The sequence below is a fragment of the Esox lucius genome, chromosome 6, assembly GCF_011004845.1.
Source record: "Esox lucius isolate fEsoLuc1 chromosome 6, fEsoLuc1.pri, whole genome shotgun sequence".
Taxonomy (NCBI): Eukaryota; Metazoa; Chordata; class Actinopteri; order Esociformes; family Esocidae; genus Esox; species Esox lucius.
Window position 1 is genome coordinate 25,059,616 of NC_047574.1, and position 26,841 is coordinate 25,086,456.

General features: G+C 45.9%; 2 protein-coding genes across 4 annotated transcripts in view; one reads left to right on the forward strand and one right to left on the reverse strand.

The window, feature by feature from the left end:
* Positions 1 to 447: 447 nt before the first annotated feature.
* prph2b (peripherin 2b (retinal degeneration, slow)) lies at positions 448 to 6,341 on the forward strand. Its single transcript, XM_010896197.5, has 3 exons — positions 448 to 1,710; positions 3,426 to 3,672; positions 4,884 to 6,341. The coding sequence occupies exons 1-3, from the start codon at positions 1,130 to 1,132 to the stop codon at positions 5,082 to 5,084; spliced, it is 1,029 nt and encodes a 342-aa protein (XP_010894499.1). The 5' UTR covers positions 448 to 1,129; the 3' UTR covers positions 5,085 to 6,341.
* A 2,162-nt stretch (positions 6,342 to 8,503) lies between these two features.
* The window catches only part of ubr2 (ubiquitin protein ligase E3 component n-recognin 2), a 36,012-nt gene continuing 17,674 nt past the window's right edge, over positions 8,504 to 26,841 (reverse strand). For all 3 annotated transcript variants that reach the window (XM_020047547.3, XM_010896199.5, XM_010896198.5), the window contains 34 exons: positions 26,642 to 26,741; positions 26,347 to 26,475; positions 25,016 to 25,199; positions 24,581 to 24,642; positions 24,383 to 24,493; positions 24,213 to 24,278; positions 23,961 to 24,083; positions 23,812 to 23,875; positions 23,168 to 23,292; positions 20,590 to 20,642; positions 20,300 to 20,451; positions 20,066 to 20,220; positions 19,427 to 19,529; positions 18,990 to 19,099; positions 17,458 to 17,541; positions 17,177 to 17,358; positions 16,866 to 17,065; positions 16,574 to 16,667; positions 16,289 to 16,447; positions 15,601 to 15,692; positions 14,981 to 15,056; positions 14,647 to 14,795; positions 14,201 to 14,256; positions 13,987 to 14,083; positions 13,750 to 13,817; positions 13,370 to 13,505; positions 13,076 to 13,172; positions 12,046 to 12,176; positions 11,739 to 11,847; positions 11,330 to 11,386; positions 11,133 to 11,210; positions 10,799 to 10,969; positions 10,615 to 10,716; positions 8,504 to 10,440 (listed from right to left, as the gene is read on the reverse strand). In XM_020047547.3, coding sequence (XP_019903106.1) covers positions 10,299 to 10,440; positions 10,615 to 10,716; positions 10,799 to 10,969; positions 11,133 to 11,210; positions 11,330 to 11,386; positions 11,739 to 11,847; positions 12,046 to 12,176; positions 13,076 to 13,172; positions 13,370 to 13,505; positions 13,750 to 13,817; positions 13,987 to 14,083; positions 14,201 to 14,256; positions 14,647 to 14,795; positions 14,981 to 15,056; positions 15,601 to 15,692; positions 16,289 to 16,447; positions 16,574 to 16,667; positions 16,866 to 17,065; positions 17,177 to 17,358; positions 17,458 to 17,541; positions 18,990 to 19,099; positions 19,427 to 19,529; positions 20,066 to 20,220; positions 20,300 to 20,451; positions 20,590 to 20,642; positions 23,168 to 23,292; positions 23,812 to 23,875; positions 23,961 to 24,083; positions 24,213 to 24,278; positions 24,383 to 24,493; positions 24,581 to 24,642; positions 25,016 to 25,199; positions 26,347 to 26,475; positions 26,642 to 26,741 — 3,817 coding nt within the window. In that variant the 3' untranslated portion in view covers positions 8,504 to 10,298. The remainder of the gene's footprint in view (positions 10,441 to 10,614; positions 10,717 to 10,798; positions 10,970 to 11,132; positions 11,211 to 11,329; positions 11,387 to 11,738; positions 11,848 to 12,045; positions 12,177 to 13,075; positions 13,173 to 13,369; positions 13,506 to 13,749; positions 13,818 to 13,986; positions 14,084 to 14,200; positions 14,257 to 14,646; positions 14,796 to 14,980; positions 15,057 to 15,600; positions 15,693 to 16,288; positions 16,448 to 16,573; positions 16,668 to 16,865; positions 17,066 to 17,176; positions 17,359 to 17,457; positions 17,542 to 18,989; positions 19,100 to 19,426; positions 19,530 to 20,065; positions 20,221 to 20,299; positions 20,452 to 20,589; positions 20,643 to 23,167; positions 23,293 to 23,811; positions 23,876 to 23,960; positions 24,084 to 24,212; positions 24,279 to 24,382; positions 24,494 to 24,580; positions 24,643 to 25,015; positions 25,200 to 26,346; positions 26,476 to 26,641; positions 26,742 to 26,841) is intronic.

The following is a 26,841-nucleotide window of genomic DNA, read 5'->3' on the forward strand; positions in this document are numbered from 1 at the left end:
AAAAATACATTTCTTAATCTAAAACCCTGACGACAAGTATGAGAATCTTTTGGATTTGCATGGGGGGTATTTAGATTTTTCTTCCACTAATTGGTCCTTTGATCAAATTCCATCAGATCTTTTTCAGAGCTGATCCGGTTGGACAAAAAAACAATACTGGTCTCAAACTTCACTGACTGACTTCCATTTGTACATTTGGATGTTTTCTGGATGCTTTGAGGACAGTATTGTAATAACTTTTAAGATAACACATCTTTCATGTAGAGGTATGTCACTGTAAATTAACTTCGATGAGCTTAAAATATTAGAATTATGCAACTGGAATTAATTAGAGATTCTGCTTGGTGAAGAGGTAAAATATTGGCAAGCTTAACCAATAAGACACAAGGGGGTGTGGCATATTGCCAATATTCCATGGCTAAGAGCTGTCCTTAGGTCAGATGAATTTCTTTAGGCCACCCACTGTCTGCTGTTGGGGAACCCTGCATAAGCAGTGCAAGTTTAACTTTTTCTACACCCACAAATCTACTTGCCAGATAGCCCCATCCCAGCACAGCCCAGTACAGGCAGGTAATGAAAGAAGCTGACACTACAAATCACTTACACGGTAAGGCAAGAGATTACAGCCCAGGGATCATCTGCTGCAAATGGGATAAGGGCTGATTAGGGCTGATTAGTTTGAATGACGTACTGACACTTTGTGGCTCGATTACTCTGCTACTCGCCGGGCTGCCTCCTTTCGCAGGAAAAAGGTTCACCTGGTATAGCTGTGTAGCCAGCCATCCTGACATTTTGGGGGATTTTATGTGAATATTTATTTATTCCTTTTCAGTGGCAGACCAAACTGTCTACCAAGCACTATGGACTTTCCTGATTTGAGGGTGGTCGGAATGGATATGAAGAGAGGAACCCCAGCCAAAACACATTCTGCTGCTCTTTTCTGGAACGGATTACAATTTTCCTACTGAAACTCCAATCCACAGGAACACAGTTGCCTAAATTTGACCAAATTATTTGCGCTGAAGCAAAACCATTGAGAAACAAGTCTGAACTATTTGTAACATTCAAATTGTTCTCTTTTTTATTCCAGTTTTGAATTGGATGATATATAATCCACTCAGAGCTAAGCATGGCATTGATGAAGGTGAAGTTTGACTTGGCCAAGAGAGTGAAGCTTGCCCAGGGCCTATGGCTCATGTACTGGCTGGCAGTAATGACTGGCATCCTGGTCTTTGGCCTGGGGCTTTTCTTTAAGATCGAACTCCGGAAGAGGAGCGAGATGATGGACAACAATGAGAGCCATTTTGTGCCCAACCTGTTGATTCTAGTTGGCCTAGCGGCTTGCGGGCTCAATGTCTTTGGCGGCAAGGTGTGCCACGACTCCTTGGATGCTTTGAAGTTTGGCAAGTGGAAGCCCATGGTCAAGAGCTACCTAGTGGGCTGCTTCGCTTTCAACATCCTTTTGTTCGTTACAGCTCTGCTGTGTTTCTGCATGCAGTTCCAGCTGTACTTTGCTCTGGCTGAGGGTCTGAAGAACGGAATAAAATACTACAAAGATACAGACACACCTGGACGATGCTTCATGAAGAGGACCCTGGACATGACCCAGATCGAGTTCCGTTGCTGTGGCAACAACAACTACCGGGATTGGTTTGAGGTGCAGTGGATAAGCAACCGTTACTTGGACTTCAGCAACGACGAGGTCAAAGAGTGAGTACTGAAATCAGTAGCTGATAGTCTGGTTGACGGCAATAACCAGAAGGCCAAACATTACCTTATGCATTTGCACTGAACATAATAATTCCCAGTAAGAACCTAATCGAAATAATTCTGCCATTCCACCAAAGCTTCTCGTCCTTGATCGTTTCAGTCTTTGGTTTCAGAAAAAAAACGATTTAAGTAAAGAAACTCTGTTTATTCAATTGATGCAAAATATCATGCAACATATTCCTGACACATATCGTCATTCCAGCGCATAGTGTCCGTCTTTACAGAAAAAGCCTTTTGTGATCTTGTGTAGGAAGCTGGCGCTACCAAATGGGACCAGGTAAAACACATGCTGTTGCTAATATATGGTAGTAACAACTTATTTCATGTTAAATACACACAGTATTTAGTCACCTACTTCTAATTATTAGCCAAATAAAGAAATGAACACTTTTGTTGGTATACTGATACTCAAGGAACAGATAGGATGGGAGGTGTATACCTAACCTTTTCATGGTGTGCCCAAAAGAGGGTCAGGACAGGATAAATGTGTAATTTAAGCATTGTAAGCGGGACACATAGGATACCAGTGTAGGTTGAGTCAGGTTTCTGTGCCAAGTTCTAATAAGTAGATAATCTCCCAGGATATAAATTCCATGCCCTTTACAGCTTACTGTCCCCCTGCATCATAATAAGATGCTAGTAACAGTCACTTAGCCCAAACTCATTACCCCACCCTCCCCAATATTGTGCCTTGGCAGAAACTGATATTAAAGTTTAGCATTAAGGAACAAGGGGATGTGGTATATGGTGTGGTATATGATCAATATACCACTGCTATGAGCTCTTCATACGCATTAAGCAATTGGGGGGCGAGGATTCAGCACCTAGCCTTGGTATACCGTTAGTATTCCAGAACCCTCAGCCAATCACCATTCATCTGGTTTATAATTAGTACATTTTGATTCCGGGGATAGGGATAGTTCATTGGATTCCTTACCCTGTAGGCACTCTATGGATAAGGGATGACAACAATCCTGTTCATATTTTTAGCATTTGTGGCACCAATCAAAATAATCTATTATAAACTATGTTTACATATTTAAACAAATACATCTAAAATAGAATTCACTGTGCTACACAATCAATTCAACCTTATTTGGAATTGATGATTGGGACGTTCAGAATACAGAATAATTGCAAGTGGGTGGTAAAGTGTGTGCAGTACAAGTGTGTGTGTTGAAATTAGAGATTAAAATAATTTACGTACATACACGTCTTTATGTACAGTATAACCGAGAGTGTACATTATGCACGCTTGCATGATTCTATGTAATGTGCATAAGCAATACCTGGTATAAACAGTTCTCCTTTCAATATTAGTCACAACCCCCACCCACTTTTCTCCTTTCAACCATGCTTAAGCCAAACACCGATTGATTGATTTGTTCACACAGTTCTAGTTCAGATGGAAATTTGAAATGTGATCTAACTCGGCATGTATATATTGCCATGTAAGTCCACCTTCTGATTCCTCTTCCTACCAAGGCTCCCAGGTGAGCCACTACTCCCAATCGCTCCAGTACGTCACATCCATCTCCATGCCTCATGTCCTTTTTACAGCACTGACGTACACCCGTTACGCGTATGACGTTACAGCGACGGGGCTGACGTTGTTTGTGACGGCTCTGATGTATGCCTCTGGGCCTTTTCCACAGCCGGGTCCTGAGTAACGTGGAGGGCAAGTACCTGATGGAGAGTGTCCCCTTCAGCTGCTGCAACCCTGGCTCCCCCAGGCCCTGCATCCAGCACCAGCTGACCAACAACTCCGCCCACTATGACTACGACCACCACACGGAGGAGCTCAACATCTGGACTCGGGGCTGCCGCGAGTCCCTGGTGGCCTACTACGGAGGCATGATGAACAGCATTGGGGGCCTCGTTCTACTGTACATAGTGCTGGAGGTGAGAAACACAGGAACGGGGGAAGGGCTTCTGGCGGGTCAATGTCCTCCTCTTCAGGATGTAGGGATGCACATGATAATGGTTACATGCAAGATGGGCAAAGTCATTGATTTGTTGACTTGATTCAGTTACAGTCTTAAAGGTATGTGTAGGTAAATAGTAGGGCAGAGACTGAAGTTTTGGAGAAGATTTGAAAAAGAGACTGTCCACAGGTTTCCAATTGTTGGCACTACTGAGTATCCAGCTCGTTCAGTTTTTGGAGAGATTGAGTCAGTCTGAGTTTGTCGCAGTTCAGTGGGCAGAAATGCACATAACTCCAGCTTTTGACTTCAGGAGAGCAGGTGGTAGATACCTAGAGCAACCAATACCACACATTTTGTCCTTCTGACAAGCAGGCACTAAATGATGACATAACATGGCTGGTCTTACAACTGACTGGACTCGACATCAATACAAATGGTTTTCCAGCTGATTGTGGTGTCCAACATCTCATATCGATCTCAGGTGTCTGATGTATGAGACGTAGATACTGTAGATGAGCATGAATACCAACACCCACCAAGACATAATGCATGTCTCCCTCATCTACATAAGCACATGGCTCTTTTCTTCTCCAAGTGGAACTCCAGTTTCCCTATCTTCTCATTTAACTTAAAATCCCAAGTATTCCCATTTTGAGATACACATTCCAGTGGGGCTCTGACATTGGGGGGTAATAGCCTGACAGATTATAGCCCACAACGACATCTAAAAGAGTCTTGGTTCTGAAAGGTTGAGGGATTGCATTACTGCGCTATGTTATAGGCAGAGGGAGGATCAGGGTTTCTTGGAGGGGTTAAGCTAGGCAGAGCAGATTCCTGGAAGCAGGATCTTACTGAACTTTACTGACAGACTGAGCACCAACTATCCTGATATATTTAAATAAAAACTATATTATCAGTTTGGGCCAAATCCAAATTTAACATCTCTGTCAACTGATCGATATAGATTGATGTCAACTTGATATCAAGGGGAGATTGGTTCTTAAAACACATTATATTTCATGTATGTTTTGTGTCTGGGGCTCTGTCAGTTATATTTTATGTATGTTGTCTGTCTTGGGCTCTGTCAGTTATATTTTATGCATTTTGTGTGTCTGTGGCCCTGTCTGTGATATTCTACGTCCATTGTATGTCCAAGTACATTTCAAGTGTTGTGTGTCTACTCCTTAGGCAGGAGTAATGGTGGGATTACAATACCTGACGACCTCTTTGGAGACCATGGCAGATCCAGAGAACCCAGAGAGTGAGAGTGAGGGCTGGCTCCTGGAGAAGAGCGTGAAGGAGACGGTGGCCGACGTCGTGGCGAAGATAAAGAGCATGGTGGGTTTGGCCAACCAGGTGGGGGAGGGGGAGGAGGCCACTGTGAGTTGAGAGTGTCCCACCATAGAGGGACTGAGGCTTGTCCTACCGACGGGAGCTCAAAGAGAAGGAGTGAGAGGAGAGAGACCTCTCAGAGAAACAACACAAACACACACACACACTTCAGCACAATGCACACATGAATACACGTACATACTGTTAATACACAGGCACTCACGGATACACAGACACACACCCTCTCAAAAGTGAACAACTAAACCAGCTGTTCACATGATGTGAGACCCAAGCTCAAAAATGTGAATGTATAACCTGTTCATAAAAATTCTGTATATATGTTCATCAGAGTCTATTTTTAAAAAAGAATGGAAAATATATTTGGGTTGTCAAAAGATATGTACATGAATTTTGGCTTGTGAATATGAAGAAAATGAAATACATTTACTTATAATCCTCCCTTCCTGGCAATCCTCTCCATGAAAAATGATGGGCAGACCCTGAAACCATCCAGCCTAATACAGTTTATCTATTTTCATATCTTATAGTTTTACCTGTACGTCCTTGTTACACTCCACAACCTGTGTTGCGTGGACATGTAACCCGATAGCTACACGCAGATCAAAGTGTTTCTGTGAAGTAATGAGAAACGTATCTTATTAGTCTGCGCAATTGAACTGAATCTTCTAATCCAAAACACGACATTATCCAATGCCGAATGAAACCCGCTCAATCAGTCAAATATGTCCTCTTATGGCAGCTTAAATCGGGGCAGCTGTAAATCCAGGGTCCTTGCAGTACCTCCCAGCCCCCCCTCCCTCAGCAACCCGAGGGGGACACACAAGCAGGTCCCGGCAGAACAGCGCCGTACGCATTCACGTCTATACGACACAGACTTTGAATGAGTGTTGCTATCGAGATATATGTCTGCTTCATGTACGAGGCAGATTGAACTCGTTTGGTGCTCCTTGGAGGGCTACAGTGGGCTGAGAGCCCAGGTGAGGTGCTGCCGGCACTTGTGAGAAGGTTCTGTCATTTTTGGAGAGTGAAAGAATAACAGATTGGCAGTTCAAATCAGCATAGCCCTGGAGAAAGTAGATATGAGGGTCAGTTCTCAGTGGATACAAAGTCTTACCAGTTGTAATATTTTTACTTTCCGTGTGACAATTTTTTTTTTCTTCCTTTGTAATATTGACAGTTAATCGTTTCTGTAAATTTGGATTTTCATCAGCAGTAATGTCAGTCTTGTGGGTTGGCTGGAGCATTTAGCAGTTCCATTGTGAAAGATAAAGATAATTAAAGAGAATAAGAGTGTGACTGTCTGTTTTGTCCATAGAGTTTAGTTTAGTCTGACATTCATAATTTATAATCACAATCAACAAAGGCATGTTCTCTATTTGTGCACTCACATTTTAATTCAAATTTTTCATTTGGAAACTCTTCGACCCTATGCATCCAGTAGTGCTTCTGTCATCTTCTGCCACTTATCATAAAACTAGCATCTAATGAGTAAAATATTGCGGAGACAAAGTACCATTGTAGGTAACAAACATGGAGAATGATTAGTTAAGTAGAGCCATAGGTTCACGGCAGACCAGAGCACACGTGAAGGACCCTGTAGGAACCCAGCTTTACCTGATGGGATCAGTAGGGATGCATGGATTCCACACAGCAGGGAGTCAGGACTCAGTCCTGTTTCAGGACAAACAAGGAACTAGAGTCACTTTAACTGGGCCACCTTTAGAACAAAGGATTCCGTGCAGTAAAAAAGCTAGACACAAAACCGTACTTAGTCAACTATCATCAGGCCTCCTATTGAGAAGTCTGATGACTTCAGAGCGACATCCTGGATAAAATAGGTTAAATAAGATGCATATAAAAAGGTTGAGGTAAGGTGCAAGCCAAGACAACCAAGAAATAAATAGTACCTTGTCTTACCTACACCTTTTCAGGTAATAATCTCTTTTGTGGGGGACAGGCCGAGTAACACAGGTACAATATCGACAGATGTCTATGTTAACTGACCCAGGGGGGATCGGAGGACATCTGTCCTCTGGAATATGCTCCAAAGAACCTGCCTGAAGGGCATAAACAGCAGTTGAGGAGATGGCATTATGGGCATTAAGAGGCTTTGATGTGCAGCTTAGCCCCATCAGGTGAAGGCAAGGACAGGTGCTTCTGACGCAGGGAGAAGCCGGAAGCATCCAGGACTGCATGGGGTCAAGAGGGGGTAGCTCCTGCAGGACACAACCCAATTCTTCTCCAATACTCAGAAGGACTGGATATTTGTTCATGTCCAGTGACAAAACATCTGATCTAAGGACTGGTGTTTAAGAAAAGGTTGTGGTGAACATTGTTACTCAAGCGGTTTGGGTTACTTCTTTATCCCAAGGATGAGGTTCTCTTTTGAGCATCTGGTATTTCTTTTGAGCATCTGGTATTTCAATTGTTTGTGTTTAAGTGTTTTTTTTGTTTTTACATAAACCAATCAAAACAAATACTTTCATGAGATTTAAATGCATATGCGTTCTTTTATAAAATAATATATGTTTGTGTATCAGACACATACATTTTCCACGCATATAATTTTAATAGAAAATCTATTCATTTGAAATAAGACTTGCAATATGGCATTATCATACATAATACTATACTCTCCCAATTTATTTTAAGTTTAAGCAGAGAATGTTTTAATGAAGCTTCCATAAATATCTTAGTAAGCTCACCTTGAAACTTTCTAACTTCATCTTCTCTGTAATCCTGGTTAACTGGCTTAGTGTTCTTATTAAACCATCAGCTCCATTCTCCAGATGAGCCTCAGGAACCTAATCCACTTTATTCTCCACAGTGGTCATGCTGGGATGCCCTGACAGATCTGGGACAGGCACAGGGACAACTGCTTCTCACAGCAGCAGGAATAATTATACTACTACATACAATTGGAAACACAGAACACATAAGCCCACAAGTGGCTCCGTATTTGGACTGAGTATAGGCAAAGACCTCAGGACACAATGCATAGGTCAGGATTCGGTATACAGAAGTTAAATGGCAAATGAAACAGTTAACTTAAAATATATTTAAGGATTAGTCTATTATTTTATGAATACAACTGCTCTCTGAATGAATGAATCACACTGCTTGTTTAACCAGGAAGTCAGCCAAACTAACATCTGGAGGTGAACGCTCCTCCGTCCAATGACTCCATTCAGCTTGCAGGACCCCAAACAGCCAAAGAGTTACAGGTGTGTGATGTGGCAAGTAAACTCACACAGGCAAGTCCATGATAACGAGATGATCAGTGTTATTCACTTCACCCATCAGTGGTCATGTTAGGGCTGATTGGTGTATATAAAGTTACAGCCTCAATCTCATTGCCCTGACAAGACATAAGTCAAAAGTTCACAGGTGTTTTTCTTGCTTTAGAGAACATTAGCTAGGTATTGTCAGAAAAAGTGCACACAATTGGACAAAACTCAAGAATTCCTTTTTTCTTTATTTTGGTATTGTTTTACAATATAGTACAATGTACTTTTTATACAATAATTCACATATTAACAAGTCTGTTGGTGACCAGATAATAATGCAACCTACATATTCGGAGTGTGTCAAAGAATGAGGTGGGTATTGGTTACCATGAGAACATGCCAGTGGACTGAAGGAAGAATAGAGGCTTCAGGTCCCCATGGAGCAAGAAACCCTGCGCTTTGGGACACCATGCGGTCAGAGAGACCATGCAAAGACCCAGCCTCTAAAATCATTACGAATGTGTTTTCACCTAAATGGTACATTTCAGAAACTTATGATTAGAGCCTGGAGTTATCTGACCACTGGACCTAACCAAAAACATGACTCCGGGCTGAAATTACAGGCTATAACCCGGTCCGGAGTGTTTTTCAAAGTCAGACCAGGTGGTCAGTCAAAACCATTGGACCTAATTATCTTAAATTCAGTCCATGTATAAAAAGGGCTGGGGAGATATGCGTCCTGTGTTCTCTTCCTTGTAAAGAACAGCAAAAAAAAGTTTCTGCTCAACATCAAAAAATTACAATACAAAAAACAATTACCCTAACAAACAAACCCCATCAATGCACAACATCCACATCAGATAAAAGTAAAATAGATAACATGGTTCTCCAACCAACCACACACACACACATATATATATATACCAAAATGGGAATAAACAGCTTTGCAGTGAAGGCTCATATCTCTGGGTTAAGGGGATTCAATTAAATAGTGTTAAAAAACAAAAGCACTGACAAACAGTCTGGATACATTCAGAACACACGCATACACAACCTGCAAAAAGACTGGACACACTCTATCCAACACACTGAAACACCAAACATACAGGCACTACAGTCACACACCCAAGCACAAACATTGACAGCGGTTTTGTAAGTTTACTTCCTTCCATTGGCTTGGATTCTTGGAGTCCTGTGTGTCTGAAGTTTTATCACAGTTTATTTGCATCCCCATAAGCTTTTTGCCAAAGCGACAGCTAGTCCTTCCAGAGATCCAGAAAGCGTGGGGGGTCCATCAGACTAGGGCTACTGTGTAAAATGGTTTTGCAGTGACAGGAGGATAGGAGGAATACATGTTAACCTGCCAGAGCAGCGGGGTTGTCGCAAAATTCAGACCAGTGCCCATGCCAACGGCATTCAGAACTCAACCAGAAATTCTAATTCAGAGCAGAAAGCAGAAAAGCACTATTTACTTTTAATGAGGAGTTTTCAGCGTGGGGACTGAAACTTTATTTCCGTGGAACTGAAATTGAATTGAGCCTGACACTGGCCAAACACACGATCTGACCAGGCCTTAAGACCTATCAAATGAGATTGCTGACAAGGGACATTGGTCTGGAAATGAACCACTTTCAGCCATCTTCCCTAGAAATAACTTATTGGTAATTCAAGAGGCAACAATTAAATAGCATTCCTATTAAGTTAGACTCTGTAGTATTCATGTTTCACCCAAGCCCGACCATGGTGTCCCAATGGTTTAGACGCTTTATATACTATTTCAAATTAAATTACAAAGGAAAATAGGATTTTTTTCATTCATCCACTCAGACAGAGGGGGTAGAGTGGAGGGGAGAAAGGAGGAGTGTGGGAGGTGGGGCTGTATTGCCATAACCACCTCCCCACGGCCCCATGTGCAGAGAACCCCCCCCCACACACACACACACACACACACACACACACACACATACACACGTTTGGAGAAGGGGTGTGTCTGACTCGACACGTGACCTATGACCCTCCGCGGTCACAGGTGCTGCCAGTCGATGCCGACCAGAGTCTGATTGGCTTCTTGGGCGTGGCCGATCTCCTCGGTGATGCTGTGCTGGCGCCAAAGCTTCTGGATCTTGCGGTAGCGCTCACGGCAAAGGTGCAACGGGTTCCCCCTCCTGAACGAAAGGCGAGATTCGGGATGTTAAACACCAGAGGGCACCTTTCCAAACAGGCCAGAAACCCTCTGCAGCAAAGTGGATTAAAGCGGTTTGCAGGTGTTCGCAGGGGACAGTTTGTGAAGCCATTTTGAGAATCGCGGCTGTGCTGCGTGAATGCGTGCCGCTGCTCACCTCAGACCCTGGTCCGTCTCTCCGTAGTCGTCCAGGTAAGGAGGAGCGTAAAAACAGCCCTTGGTTTTACCAGCCAGGAATAGAACCTGGCTCTCCCTCACTCTGCAACAAAGGACACAGTGTCGGCCCGCATGTTCATGGATTTATGCGTGCACAAACACGCGCATGCTGCTCGTGTGAGTACCTGAGGAAGATGCCGACGCCTGCACCACAGACGAAGGTGTGCGCGGTGCAAGCACCCACGTCCTCCCCCTCCAACTCTGTCTGACAGCAGTAGCTCTGGGAGCACAGCATGGTACCACAGACCAGACACAGGGTGGGGGCGCGGGACTTGTCCCCTCCCGACTTAGGACATCTGGGGAAACAGGGACGGAGTCACTATAAACAAGGGCTGTCGGTTTCTGGGGGTTTGCTTCCGTTAAGACCAGAAGGAGAACAGTGAAATCTGCCTGTTTTAGTGGGTCATTTGGGAAGGCTATCTTTGAAGCACTGAGGGTGGTGGTTCATGGACGACTCACGTGAAGCTGGAGGCTTGGTTGATGAGGGCACTGTAGTCGTCTGGGAGCTCAATCAGGCTGTTGGACTCCCGAGGGAAACTGGGAGGGCAGGAAGAATTGGTCAGCTTGACTTGAACTGGCCAGCTCAAATAGAACGTGACCGCAAAATAATGTACGGCAATATCACGGCAGAGTAATCCGAAAATAACGCAACTGACCTCACAAGAACGCCACCTCCCAGGAGGGTCTGCCGAACACCTGGATGGCTGCACCACCTACAGGAAAGGAGGACAAAATGCAGGATGAAACTGTATCCGGCGCCCTGCTTTTTCAGGAGAAATGTCTGACCGCAGTCTCATGTCCCACTCTTAAATGACTAATACAACATCCACAGGCATGACACGGCAGATTGTTATATGATGACACTGAACACTAGCGACGGCGCGGTACTCTAAGACCCGGGACTTATTGAAGACCCACTGCCAACAGTCAGGACGATCCTGGCCCTTTACGTGTTTATATTGGGTGACACCACATCGAAGGGAACTTCTCCACAACGTTAACAGGACGTCTGTACACCACGTGGCACCGCGGACAGTGGTGAAATGAGAGGTTAATGTGTGTTACCCCTTCAGTAGGGGCTCCATGAGGTCCAGATGACTGTAGTAGAGCTGCAGCAGGTTGGAGGGCAGACTGAGGTAACCACACAGCGCCTCCCACTGGTTGGGACACGCCCCTAATGGAGAGACAGAACACCTGAATAAACCTGCTTCACATGTCGTAGTGCCCGTGGATTTTCTGTCTGTGTTGTAAGAAACAAACGTGCGAAAGAAATGGATATTCAGTGTGTGTGTGTGTTTTGGAAGGAAGTGTGTGTGTGTGTGAGTGAGAGAGAGACAGAAATGTATCCATTTTAGAGTTGAGTGGTAATTACCCAGCAGTTGTGGAGGCGAGGGGACTCCGTTGAGGTGGTGGAAGAAGAGCGCTGCCCCTCTGAGGTAGGGAAGGATGCCCAACTTCACACAATGCCAAAGGTGCCAACCAGAGGACATCTCAGGCAAGGAACTGTGCACACACACAGACATACACACACACACAGGCATGACGCAGGAATCGGTAGATGACACAAAAACACCCCCCCGTTTCCGTTAAAATATGATGCCAATTAATATTATTGACGGCAACGTTTTTCTGCGGTTAATGAATTAGGTGGAACCGGGGCATTCCATTGCGAGGCACAGTTACCGGGAGCATAAAAAGGCGCTACTGAGAAACAGGCATTATACGCACATCCCTGTTACCGCAGTGGCGTCCAAGAGGGTGTTTTCAACTGCTGGACTAACCGTACCCCCCCATGCGCTCGTGACTCACCCCTGAGCATTTTTGAAAATAAAAATCAATAGGCTTGCCAGGGAATCAGATCAGCTCGCTGTAGTTTAGTAATCGGAGTCCAAAGACACTTCAATTTATAAAAAAATAAATAATTATGACAGAAAAAGTTTCTGGTTTTTGCGGATCATTTGTTTATATTTGATATGGTATAAACGTAATCATGGTAGGCGTTGTCATTTTGGGACGTTGTTTATTTTTTCGTTCTATTTAAATACAGGCCCAGGTTTAAAATGACTTATTTTTAATTGATCTTTTAACTATATCTGCTTTAAAATATACCGTTTCCATTTTTAATCTAACAAGGAGTTATAAAAGCGTTGTGCTCGTTTTCTGATTATTTGGTTATCGACATGGGTCAAATGTCCACGTCTTGTCAAAATGATCTCATTTAGGAAAAAAAATATACACATTGAAAATTATTATTCATTATTATTATTACGGATTATTGACCGTCCATTCAGGAAAAGCCTTAAAATGTGCAACTCTAATGGACTGACCTTAACAATGTATGACATTAACAATGTAGACTGACTCCTGTTGAATCTGTGCAGTGTTATACAGAGTGGCCTCACCTGCCCAGGTGTGTCTTCAGGGTGTTGTAGAGGCGACAGACAGCCTCCTCCTCCTCCCTCTCGCCTCCCCCACTCTCCTGCTCCATAGTCGCCTCTCCTGTTGAGACACCGCGCACACCTCAGACAAGCGCACAAATGTGTGTCGCCGTAAACAACGGTTGGCGCCGACGGAGCTTAACACAACCCACCACTAACGTTTGGAATATTTAAAAGGTTCCATCTCCTGTGGCGTTGTAGGAATATCCCAACGGTCAGAAGCACCCACCCGATCCCAGCGCAGGACTCTGTTCTTACCCGGGCCTGAGGTCAGCAGAATCTGGACTGTGTGAGCCACCGTGACGAGGTGGAAGATGTGCAGATGGACTGCATCCACGCTCAGCCCCGATGAGTCCTGGGAATGGACCGACCCGTAGGACAGAACCGCACTCACCTGAGAAGAACGGGGGTGGGTTTAGCAATGTAGAATATGTAGGGTTATTTCAACGGGATTAGGATTGATTTTATGAGCCCAGGTTTAGAAGACGACACACGTGGCCCAGCGCAACAATAAACGCAAGATGAAACAGAAAGAGGGGTGTCAGAGGAGTGAGAGGTTTGATGAGGGGGTCACAGTATTCAGGGCGTTGTTTGAGGTCAAAGTTCATGAGGTCATTATGGGATACTAGCGGACTCACCAGCAGGTGCAACATGTCGATGTCTAGGATACACGGAGAAGTCTCCACCTGAGGGTCTGGAACTAAAGCTGCACACACACGGACAAACCTTTTTTACCTTCAATCACTAAACCAAGAAACGCTTGATGCAAAATATAGTGACAAGAACATTAAGCACTGCTGTGGATCGGGGTGAAGAGGTCAAGCTAAATAAAGTGGTGTGGCTGATTGAAGCCTCGGGGAAGCGGTCAGTCCTACCTGCTAAGAGTCTGATGAAGTGACCCTGCACAGACGACTGAGATGCTGCAGTCCAACATGCTGAACCGAACCGGGCCAGGGAGCTCAGGCAGTCATCCTGCACACGCACAGAGTGGGAGAGAGAGAGTGAGAGAGAGACACACGCGTGCGCGCGTTACCACCGACTCCATTCTATCTCAAGTTACATGAGAAGGAAGGGAAGGCTTCTGTTCACCTGTCTGCAAGGTAAACTCCCAAATAATGGCTTCTCCTCGTCCACCAACAGCCGCTCTGTAGATGAAACACAAGAATTTCACTGAAAACAGAGAAACATCTGCTGTTCTAAAGTGTCTAGTCTCTGGTTGTTTGACCATCTGCGGAAGCATAGAAATGGACCCATTCATTAATAAATAAAATACCTAAACTCCACTTCCCATGTGTGCATTTGATATGGGTTTAGTTTAACCAAAGAGGGTGTGGTGCACGGCTGATACACCACCTGCTATATGGCTTTCAGCCAATCGGTAAACCACTTCCCACCACCACGGTGTCACTTCTAATGAACCGTGGGTGTGTCTGGTGTTGCACGGTATACCAAAATACCTGGGCCTCACTGCTAAAACATGCTACATGGTTTGCTCCTCAACATCATGTGGTGAGAACACTGGGTCTGGCACTTGCCTATTGACTGGATAGTGTAGGCACAGCTTCCCCAGCACATGATGGGCACGCGGGGGTCCTGCTCATTGGGGTGAACCTTGAGGCCCACTTTGTAGGTAGCTGTCCCAAACGTGGTCAACATCTCCTTGATGGTGGTGGAGTATGGACTCCTGCAGAAGGCAGAAATGTCAAATCCCCTGTTGGGTCACTATCGCCTGTCTCACGCGGCTACAGCCCCGAAATCACCCCATCACACCTCCTGGAGGTCTGGCCAATTTTGGTTTGAGCGAGGGGATTCCCATCGCTCTTTATCCATTCCCCTATCATGGACAGGAGACCAGGTTTTGGGACTTACGGGGGGGTGTAGTCCACTCTGAAACCCTCTGGGGCGGGGCAATCCTCCTCCACAGTCTCTTCAACCGCATCAGCACCTACAGGCACCCACAGTTTAGACATGTACAGCTCAGCACCTACAGACACCCACAGTTTAGACATGTACAGCTCAGCACCTACAGACACCCACAGTTTAGACATGTACAGCTCAGCACCTACAGACACCCACAGTTTAGACATGTACAGCTCAGCACCTACAGACACCCACAGTTTAGACATGTACAGCTCAGCACCTACAGACACCCACAGTTTAGACATGTACAGCTCAGCACCTACAGACACCCACAGTTTAGACATGTACAGCTCAGCCCCTACAGACACCCACAGTTTACATTTCTAAGCTCCCTACGCATTTGATTCATGAATGTCCACTTCTAAGACAAGATTCCCTGTGTGTCTTCAAGTGTAAATGCACCTAATGACTTTGACTCTTGACACATTCGCACACAGACACTGAACCACTGTGTTTTCCATCCCCAGTTCCATCACTACATCTAAGCTCGTTGGGACCTGGGTGTAATAATGACACCAATAAGACGGGTGGTGTAATCCCGTCATGTGTGCCCACGCTCCAGAACTCACTGACGGGTTGCAGTTTCCGATGGGCTGAGTGCATGGCCCTGATCTGCTGCGCGCAGGTCTCCAGCCACTGTCCCAGAGCCGGCTGCTCGCAGCTGGGGAGGAAGGAGAGGGAGGGATCAGTCAGTGGACTGGACAATGTGTGACCTTCTCATTAATATACGAATGAAAAACAAAGGCAGGCCATGGCTAACAAGGTGGTCATGAAAGATCAGGGTGTTGAAATTAATCTTGTGTTATGAAATATTCTGATTTGACCATGTGTTTCGTCCGGGGAAGAAAGCTTCATCGGGTCTCTCTAACAGAACACTAGCATTATGGGTTGGTTTCCCCGGACACAGACCAAGCCTAGTCCAGGACTAACACTAATTTCCTCTGGACATTTTCCATAGCGCTTGGATTTCTGTCCAGGACTCCGCTTAATCTGTGACAGAAAAACAGAACCACCTCCGTGGGTGGCGACAAAGTGCTAGCTCCGAGCGAGCCCTGAACTTCTGGGAGAGGTGCTAGTGACGTCAGGACTCAAGGGGATTAGCAAGGGAATGAGAGGTTGGTGACCCGGTTGGGATCATCCAATGACACACACTAATGACTGTGGTATCTAAGCCACGGTGACAACGCAGTACCCAAGGATCTGGTGTGTGTGTGTGTGTGTGTGTGTGTGTGTGTGTGTGTGTGTGTGTGTGTGTACCTGCTGATGCCCTTGGCTCGGGGAAGCAGGGGGATGACTGTGTTACTGAGGCACTCGCACAACGGACACAGGAACTCGCCGTTCCCCACGTCGTAGCTGGTATGCACACGGAGTCTCTGTTGACGCCGCTGCTCCTTGGCCTGGACCGCCTCAAAGTACCTGCACATACACAAGCACAAAACTGGCACCAGTTTTCACTCCCAGAGCAAAGTTGCAAAACGGGAAAGACCCGCAAAATCGCTCCGCCTCAAACCCAGGGTTTGAAACAAGCTACCGTTGGCTCACCTCTGCCAGCAGTGTGAATGCATGATGTGGCCACAGCTGCTGGTGTGTGTGCCGAACGACAGGTCCGGATGCATGAAGAGAGGGTCATAACGCTCTGGAAAACACACCCACGGACACGTCAGGCGCTATCCTGTTCCCCAACACACACACACGCACACGCAGGCAGGCTGTGGGGAAAGTGCCTTGCGACACCGCCCTGGAGCCTGTCCAACACTCCCACACTCAGAATCACAGGACCGGGGGAGCTGACCCCAGAGGGCAACGGAAAGCCGGGGTCTCGCCAGGGTCTCACCGGGGTCGTGTGGCGGCCTCTTGCGGTTCTTGGACATGACGGTGGAGCGCTGGACGAAGGCGGCCAGCACCATGGCCTTGCCGTCCGCCCTGATCTCCTGCTCCTCCTGGCAGAGGATGCAGGTCACCACCTGCCTCTTCTCACCAGGACGGGAGCACCGGGGACCCACGCAAACCAGGGACGCATCCGACCACGACGGGCTGTGGGGCGTTGGGAGGAGGGCGAGGTTAAACACCTTGGGATCGGTTAGTGAAATGGAAGGGAGTCGGCGTGGTGGCACGACGGGTGTGTGTGTGTGTGTGTGTGTGTACCTGTGCTCTAGTGACGTAGAGGTGGAGGCGTCCAACTCCTCAAGACTCTGCTGGAACAGCTCCTTGTTCTCGTTAATGAAGTGCCTCTGCATCTCCGACATCTGGGCCATGATCTTCTCCCGACGAAGACGAGCCATCTCCGCTTTCCTCTTCCTCTCAGCCTTGTCCTTGTCACACACCATCTGAGCGAGGGAGGACCCAGGCACACATGGATCGAAACTTTGTCCCCCCTCAACAAACGCGCTATTAGGCGTCAGACACGCCAGGCGTGCTAGACCCACCTCCTCCTGGCGATGGCTCCCGCTCGCGCTCACCGTGGAAGAGGAGGCGGACCGCTCGCGGATCATCTTGATGACGGCCAACGTCTGCACAGGGACGCAATGACATCACCTCGGTAAACCATGGCAGTTTCATTCAACACAAGCACACATCAGAATGACGCTCTGCAAACATTTGACTCGTCAACACGCCGTGGAGATGGGTGGATTTTGGCTGGAGTGTTAGAGCACGGTGTTCTCATGTGACCGTTCAAACGAGCCGTATCGGCTTCTTACGGCTGAACCAAACGCTGGGAGTAAACACGAACCAAAACCTGCGGTCCTCCTCATGACATAGATAGTCCACTGACTGAAGGTGATGGCTTGTGATCGGGCCTCTAGTTAAATATCACATGGAGATTTGCAAGAATTGTGTGGCTCACCTTTTTAAATACTATAGAGTTACGATTTTCTTTAGCTTTCGTGGCACTCCCAATGTTGGATTCAGTCTCCACTTTAACAGCCCTAAATGAACCATCTTTAAAACCTCAGATTGAGTCTGTTGACTTGAGCGAAGTGAGATGCTGAATCACTGATAATAGGCTTTGCGCACTTACGATTCAGAGGGCGATCCCTCCACCAAACGCTCAAGCACATCCAGTCATTTATTGGAGACACCTTGTGTCAATTAAAGAGAATTTCCTTGGAGAAATGTCTATAAGCCGCAAACCAATTGGTCACCCAGTGTTTGTACAGAAAAAAAGAACCACCCGGAGTAGTCAAGAGGAACAGTACTTGTGTGTCCTTCAGGTACCCCCTATTGGTCCTAGTGTGTACATCTTGTCCATCAGAAGACATTACCACGTAGATATGTTCGGCAACGGCCATTGGTCAGCTGGAAGGAAACCTTCTGAAAAGCCCTGACAAGATCTTATCTTTGAATGTGTCTACGGAAAATGTACTTAACGTCTCAATTTTATATTCTAAAGACAGTAGCACTATATGTATGTGCATTTCTTTTCATATGGATATTGTATATTAAGAAAATTGGAGATTAAATAGAAGATAAGCATTGCCTCTGCAATATATGTCTACATTACGACAATGTGTGTAAGCATTTTATAAAAAGCCCCAAAACAATCCAACCATATCACATGACATCAGAATCACACTCTGGATAATGTCTCTGCACTAAATTATATTCAAAATGAATATTTCTAATAGCCAAATGAAAATATCATATATATAGTATTGAAAGATATTAACTACAATGATAGTAGATGGTCTAGATTCAGAGTCTGATGTAATTTGGGTTGTTTGATCTTTAGAGTGTTTAAAACATTCTGAAACATCAAGGCAAGGCACTGCAGTCAAGGCAAGTGACGGCTCAGCAAAATGAGAAAACCAATTTTCTACCTACCTACCTACATACACACAGCTGAAATCGGCCTTTAATGCTTCTATTCAAACCAAAAGGTGATGACAATGAGGCAATGTATTTTCAGCTGTCAGGTAAACTCTGACACCAATAAACTTGGGAGCGGCTGTGGACCCACCTTGAGAATCCAGCGGATCATGTCCTTGTGGACCTCTAGGTGAGGGGCGTTCTGTAGGTTCTCCAGGAGGGCCAGGACACTGGCTGTGTTACTGGGTGCCTCCCCTGGGCCTGGGACACACACAGACACGGTTGAACATCAAACAGTTGAACATCACAGCATGCAGCGGTTCACTTCCTCCCTGGATATAAAGTCAGCCTGAAATCAAGAACATATTGTTTTTTGTTCCGGCCATTTTCAACCCTGGAGGAATTCAGGTAACATTCCCCGTTTGCGGCACATGTCAACACGCATGGCACGCTTTAGGCTCAAAACACGAGTGACCTTTCGGTTACAGCTTCTACACTCTAACCGCTAGGACACAACCCCGCCATATTTAGCATCAAAAGCAGTAGAATCCAACTGACTGGCTCTCGGGCTGAGAGGAAGTGGCTTACGAGACATTTTCAGGGTGAAGTTGAAGGAGACGTCGTGGTCTTCACTGTTGTTCTCCAGCTGCTGCTGCTCCTCCAACAGAGCCATGCCTATTAGATGGAGCACCTGGGAACAAACCAGACTCATTTATTGGACCTACAATGGGTCTTTAAAACACATCTGAAATATCCTAACCAAGAGAGTGACTAGGATCTGGTTTCCATGACAGACTCCAGCTGTCGTTATCGCTTAACTACTGAATACGCCGCAGCACTGCAGTACTCACAGAACACGCTCCTTCCCCGTCTTCCAGGACTATATCAGGAGTTAGTACACCTCACTTGTTTGGAGTAAGTACATCCCATTTTTTTGTTATTTGTATTAAAAGGAGTGCAGCAGTAGGCTAAAGCTTTAAAGACAAACACTTTCCTCATTTGCTACAAGCGCATTTTTGTAAATCCTGAAAATGAAGCTGTAGAAGTACAACTGAGAAAACTGAATTTGGGAAAATGTTCAACAACTAAACAAAATCTAAAACAATTATATGCCTCCCTTTTGAGAATGAACCCTTATTAGAATTAGCAGCAGTCGGCAGAGACATAGTTCCTCAGTAGAAAACGAGTGGACGCTTTGCACCAGAGGCGCTTGGCGGTACCCCTCACCCTCTGCAGCATGGACTCAGACCAGTGCCCCCCGCTGGGCTCCACGGCCCACTGCAGCACGGCTCCCAGCATGCCCAGCAGCACATCGCACTGCAGAATGTTCACCAGGCTGGCAAACAGAGGACAGAACGGGGGCAGCACTGGAGGGGGCAGAGCTACAACGAGAGGAAACCAACAGTCACTCGCTGGAGACGGCACATCCGTGAAGAGCATCCGGCGCCGGAGATTGTCTACCTGTGTCTTCTCCCTTCAGTCTCCGGAGTTTTCTCTGGGCTTCCTCTGCCTTAGACTGGTCGGCGCGGGAGTAGTGATGGAAGTAGAGGTTGAACTGGCTGGCACACTCTGGCCTTAGCTCATACAGCCCCCTGCCCGTCACACCAGGCTTCCTGTGGGCATGGAGGGCGTGAGTGACCGGGGGGGGGGGGGGGGGGGGCTTGGTCTGATGTGTCTAACAGGCTGGTCTTCAGACCATTCAACAGGAACTATTCTACAACTGCAACAAACAACTAGGAAAAGCTACTCACTTAAACAGAGCGACACTGTCAATCACCCGCTCCATACCAGTCTCCTTGTTCTCCTGAAGGGACAGAGTAGAGTCAGACTTAGTGGTGGCTTCATCCCCTGCTAAGGGGATCTGTGATTTCACCCTAGCTTGCCATGGCATTAGGGGATTTAAGGCCGGATCTTCAGCCTAGTCAAACCGAAGTGTGTATAGATGGGACCAGATGAGTCTCTGTTCGGCAGACAGCATTCAGAAGACAGGCTCAGGGTTATGGCCTGGACTAGGGACATGTTCTGATGAAGGACTTCAAACTACAGAAACAGGACCAATGAGGCTTTCCGGAAAGCCCAAGTCAACATTTGCGCAAGGCTTCTCACTTAATTTTTTGTGAACAGGCTACCTAAACATATCAGAAGTCTGCAAGATTTTAGTTTGATAGTTTGCCTTTTTAGGAATATATTAATGCTCAGTCTACTGTTTTATGCTTAGTCCACTGTCCTTATTTTCCCTTATTCCTTTTGTTCAAATATTTGCACAAACAGGCCAGAACAAATTCCTTGTTTGTTGTGAAACTTGGCAATAAAACTTTTCTGACTGCATCTCTTCTACACTACCAATCTTCACCCCTAGGTGTCAGGCTAGTCAAACAGATGCACTAGCATTCCACTTGCTACATCACAACCAAATATGGTGTATATTGCTAAATCCCAAAAGAACGCCTTTCATTTAACCCTTTCTTTTAAAACTTGAATGTCATGCTTGTTTTAAGTGGACCAGGAATTGCATCATTGAAGTCACAAGTGTGTCCTGAAGTTGATGCATTTATGAAACCCCTAGCCAGTCTGTGTCCATGGAGGGTACTACTAACAAGAGTGTAGTGGATAGGGGTTAGTTGGACATTCATGGAACATCATGGGAAATGAGTCTTGTTGAAGCAGGTGCTACGCGAGCATGTGTATTCCAAGTGGAAAAAGTGTCTAGCTGATTTTGGTGTGGAGAGAAAGGGAAGGAGGGGGAACGAGAGCAACAAACTGACACATACAGGTGCTAGTCATAAAATTTGTATAATGTATACATTCATTCCACACAGACTGATATATTTGTTTATTTCTTAAAATGTTGATGATTATAACTGACAACTAATGAAACCCCCAAATTCAGTATCTCAGAAAATTAGAATATTGTGAAAAGGTTCAATATTGAAGACACCTGGTGCCACACTCTAATCAGCTAATTAAAACACCTGCAAAGGCCTTTAAATGGTCTCTCAGTCTAGTTCTGTAGGCAACACAATCATGGGGAAGACTGCTGACTTTACAGCTGTCCAAAAGACGACCATTGACACCTTGCACAAGGAGGGCAAGACACAAAAGGTCATAGCTAAAGAGGCTGGCTGTTCACAGAGCTCTGTGTCCAAGCACATTAATAGAGAGGCAAAGGGAAGGAAAAGATGTGGTAGAAAAAAAGTGTACAAGCAATAGAGATAACCGCACCCTGGAGAGGATTGTGAAACAAAACCCATTCAAAATGTGGGGGAGATTCACAAAGAGTGGACTGCAGCTGGAGTCAGTGCTTCAAGAACCACCACGCAGACATATGCAAGACATGGGTTTCAGCTGTCGCATTCCTTGTGTCAAGCCACTCTTGAACAAGACAGTGTCAGAAGCGTCACACCTAGGCTAAAGACAAAAAAGACTGGACTGCTGCTGAGTGGTCCAAAGTTATGTTCTCTGATGAAAGTACATTTTGCATTTCCTTTGGAAATCAAGGTCCCAGAGTCTGGAGGAAGAGAGGAGAGGCACAGAATCCACGTTGCTTGAAGTCCAGTGTAAAGTTTCCACAGTCAGTGATGGTTTGGGATGCCATGTCATCTGCTGGTGTTGGTCCACTGTGTTTTCTGAGGTCCAAGTTCAACGCAGCCGTCTACCAGGAAGTTTTAGAGCACTTCATGCTTCCTGCTGCTGACCAACTTTATGGAGATGCAGATTTCATTTTCCAACAGGACTTGGCACCTGCACACAGTGCCAAAGATACCAGTACCTGGTTTAAGGACCATGGTATCCCTGTTCTTAATTGGCCAGCAAACTCGCCTGACCTTAACCCTATAGAAAACCTATGGGGTATTGTGAAGAGGAAGATGCGATACGCCAGACCCAACAATGCAGAAGAGCTGAAGGCCACTATCAGAGCAAACTGGGCTCTCATAACACCTGAGCAGTGCCACAGACTGATCGACTCCATGCCACGCCGCATTGCTGCAGTAATTTAGGCAAAAGGAGCCCCAACTAAGTATTGAGTGCTGTACATGCTCATACTTTTCAGTAGGCCAACATTTCTCAAAATCCTTTTTTGTATTGGTCTTAAGTAATATTCAAATTTTCTGAGATTTTCATTAGTTGTCAGTTATAATCATCACAATTAAAAGAGAAACATTTGAAATATTAGTCTGTGTGTAATGAATGAATATAATATAAAAGTTTCACTTTTTGAATGGAATTACTGAAATAAATCAACGTTTTGATGATACTCTAATTTTATGACCAGCACCTGTAGAAATAGAGAAACATGGCAAAAGAGACAGGGGGCGAGCAACGCCTTACGTTCTCAGGCAAGGCTTTGACCAGCTCACTGTGGGCCATGGGTCTGATGCCCAGCTGGTGAATGATCTCCCTCTTGATCTGGTCACAGCCTTCCACCTGGCCAACGCCAGCTTCAAAACGCTCACCTGAAACAGCAAACATGTCCATCAGCTATGCTACCGCTAACCAAACCTTTACTTACCCATTAGCTACGCTAACCACAAAAAAGTTATACGTTGTTAAGTACACAGGTAAAAATATAAAATGCATGCGCCTGTACAAACTTTCTGTTTTGAGTGAACACTGCAATAAGATTCCAAATAGCTTGGCAAAAGTATTCCTCCATGGTATCTAGCAACGCAAACAACTTTAACTCTCAATAAAAGCTATATCCATTGTCCAAAATCAACTAATAGGCCAAATTATGTTAACGTGAAATGGATGACCTGGCAAATTAGGTACCTATTTAAAGGCCAGCCACCCCTGTCCCATGAAAAATCACATTCCAGAATTGTTAATAAGGGCTATTGATCTTCAACCTAGTCCCCAATTCACTGCGACCACTGGACGTTGGAATCCACTCAGTTGGAGTGTTACACGAGACAGGTTGAAACGAATGCAAACCTCCACTACTCTTGGGGAGCAGCAGACAGGGCGGTACTCACCAACGACCATCATGATGAGATGAAGCATCTCCTCTATCAAAGTGTTGTTCTGCTGGACCACATCCTAACACACAGGAAGAGAAGGTTCAGAGATACACGCAGTACAAAGGGGTTGAAAACCAGTTCTTCTAGGCAGCGTTGGAGCAGACCTTGTTGGTGTTCTCCCGGTTGTATCTCTTTCTGCAGTCGGCCGAGCTGAAGATGTGGTAGAGCTCGAAGCGGCTCAGGACAATCATCAAGAAGTGGTTGGGATCCATCATGGAGGCTCCGGCCTGGAGCGAAAGCGTGAAAACACACACGCGTGTTAAAGCATGGAGCGACACACTGCCAAAAGCTAGTGTCGCTGCACTTCCTAAAGGCCTAGATATGAAAAACTTGTATTTGATCAGGTTGTCCTTCACCTGCAACATGATGAGGTCCTTGTCAAACATCTCCACTCTGCATTTCACGTTGTGGTAGTAGTAAATCTGCAGAGTACAGTTTCCACGGTCATCATTAGAAATGCCACAAGACCATCACAGCACAGCTCAGAGGGCGAGAAAATAAATTAGATATGTCAGGGAAATTTCACCTGGTTGACCAACGAAAAGCCGTTTCTCCTCCACATCCCAGCGTGCACTTGGGCACAGAGGACCAGGCAGCGAAGGGGGTGTTCTATTAGCATTGGGGGGCTCAGCTCGCTCTGCAGACCGTCAGGTGTATTAGAGAAGGGATTTCACAAAGACAAGGTGAACATGGAGACACTCCGGTAACACAGAGACACTCTTACCAGTGGGAGCTGTTCAGGAAACCTGTAGGCCACCTCCATCTTACTGAGGAGAACGTGGAGACCTGAGGGAAGACAGGTGACCATGTCAACTTCCTCAACAGTATCAATTGTGTAGCCTCTCTAGCCAATGAGAACTCTGTCATAGAGCAACTGTCTGTCTTGTCTTTCTTTACTTCGGTCTCGTCTTGCTTTCGCTTTCCTTTTGTCCGTCTTTCTTTCGCTTTCCTTTTGTCTCGTCTTTCTTTCGCTTTCCTTTTGTCTCGTCTTTCTTTCCCTTTCCTTTTGTCTCGTCTTTCTTTCCCTTTCCTTTTGTCTCGTCTTTCTTTCGCTTTCCCTTTTGTCTCGTCTTTCTTTCGCTTTCCCTTTTGTCTCGTCTTAATCTGTCCGTTGGGTCGGCCTGTCTGTCGATCCGTTCATCTATCTGGTCTGTCCTACCTGCCAGTAAGCGGGACACGGGCAAGTGGATGCTGACTTTCTCCTGAGAGACACAGTAGCGGATGGTGTCCACAGAATGGCCACACATGCTCAGTGTGATGGGCTGCTCTCCGTCCGTGAAGCCACTGTGGCAGTGTGTCAGGGCTGTTAGGCACTTCTTATAGGCTTCAATCAGCACACGCTCCTGTATACACACACACACACACACACACACACACACACACACACACACACACACACACACAAGAGTATAGGGTATTGGTGTGGGTATTTTATGAGGAAGTGAATGTGGGTTGACTTGCATGCATGTCCACACACACCCACACAGGGCCTTTGGAAATTACTCAGACCCCTTAACCTTCTCCACATTGTGTTGTACACAGAATATCTACCAGCAATACCACAAAAATACTGCAAAAACTGAAATATCTCAGGTATATCATTTATCAGACCCTTTAACATGATACCGGGCCCAGATGTATCCAATGTCCTTAAATAACCCATGAGGCGTGTCTAGAACCTGACTGGAACCCAACAGTGGAAAATTAAACTGATTGGGGATGATTTTGAAAGGCACACATCTGTCTACATAAGCTCACAAAGTCCAACAGACTTATTGACCTCAGAGAATTGAGTTGAGGCACAGGTCCAGAGAATGTTAACTGCTAAAGCACTGGTAGTTCTCAGGAGCACAGTGGGCTCCATTATTGTGAACTGGGAAAAAATTGGAACCGCCAAGAGCTCCTCCTACAGCTGGCTGTCCAGCCAAACTAAATAACCGGTTGGGGGAGGAGACCAAGAACCCAATGGCTACTCTAACAAAGCTTCAGGGTATTTCTGCAGAGATGGGAGAACATGCAATATCTGCAGCACTCTGTCAATCATTATGGTAAAGTGCCTAGATGGAAGCCACTCCATTGCAGAAGGCTTATGACATGCTGCCTAGAGGACTCTAAAAGCATGAAGAAAATAATATGATTTGGTCTGATGACACCAAAATAGGCTACAACACCACGCGCTACACCCGGCAAAAAAAAAAGATACCTCTAATCACCTGACTAATACCATGAAGTCTACGGTGAAGCATGGTGGTGGAAATATCACACTACGTGGATGCTTCTCTGTGGCCGGGACCAGGAGATCAGTCAGGTTCCAGTAAAATACAGAGAGGTCCTTCAAGACGCCCCGAATCAGAGAGCACAGAACCACAGATATTTCTTTTTTAAACCTGTCTTCGCTTGTCCTCACGTCGTACTGCGATTAGATTGATGCCAAATTATTATGAATGGGTCTGAACACTTTAAGACACGGCATATTGTCCTGAAACTTACATCTGTAGCGCACCACTCCTGCATCATAGAGATGATGTGTGTGAGCTTCATCTGCAGGGTAAAGGCCGCCTCCCACTCTGGCTCCATCTCAATGTGCTGGCCCACCTGCCGGACCACAGGGTCCATGCCCTGACCAGGGAAAGAAATACTGAATTCACCTGGAAAGGTCACAGTGGCTGCTGGGACTCATGGCAAATTGTCTTGACCCTGTTCCTCTGACATGTAGAATCGCTGACATCCCCTGAGGTGTAAAGGACACAATGTCCCCCGGCCCTTTTTGGTGAGCTGGCCTTACCTGCATGCACTTCAGCAGCTCCAGGAAAGTGTCCAGTCCTTCCAGAAACTTCTCCCTGAGTTGGTCACTCCACTCTGTGGGCCGACTGATCAGGACATACCTGCACACACAGTGACAACAGCAGAGGTGTTTGGAATACTGGCTTTTTACAACACTCATTCTACACAAACGTCGTCACGTTGGCCCGTGTGGAACTTCAT

What these genes read in the sequence shown, in the direction of transcription:
- prph2b (XM_010896197.5), top strand. Translation starts at nt 1,130, where the DNA reads ATGGCATTGATGAAGGTGAAGTTTGACTTGGCCAAGAGAGTGAAGCTT. An exon ending in AGCAACGACGAGGTCAAAGA is followed by an intron (nt 1,711 to 3,425) that starts GTGAGTACTGAA and finishes CCTTTTCCACAG; the next exon opens with CCGGGTCCTGAGTAACGTGG. An exon ending in TACTGTACATAGTGCTGGAG is followed by an intron (nt 3,673 to 4,883) that starts GTGAGAAACACA and finishes TCTACTCCTTAG; the next exon opens with GCAGGAGTAATGGTGGGATT.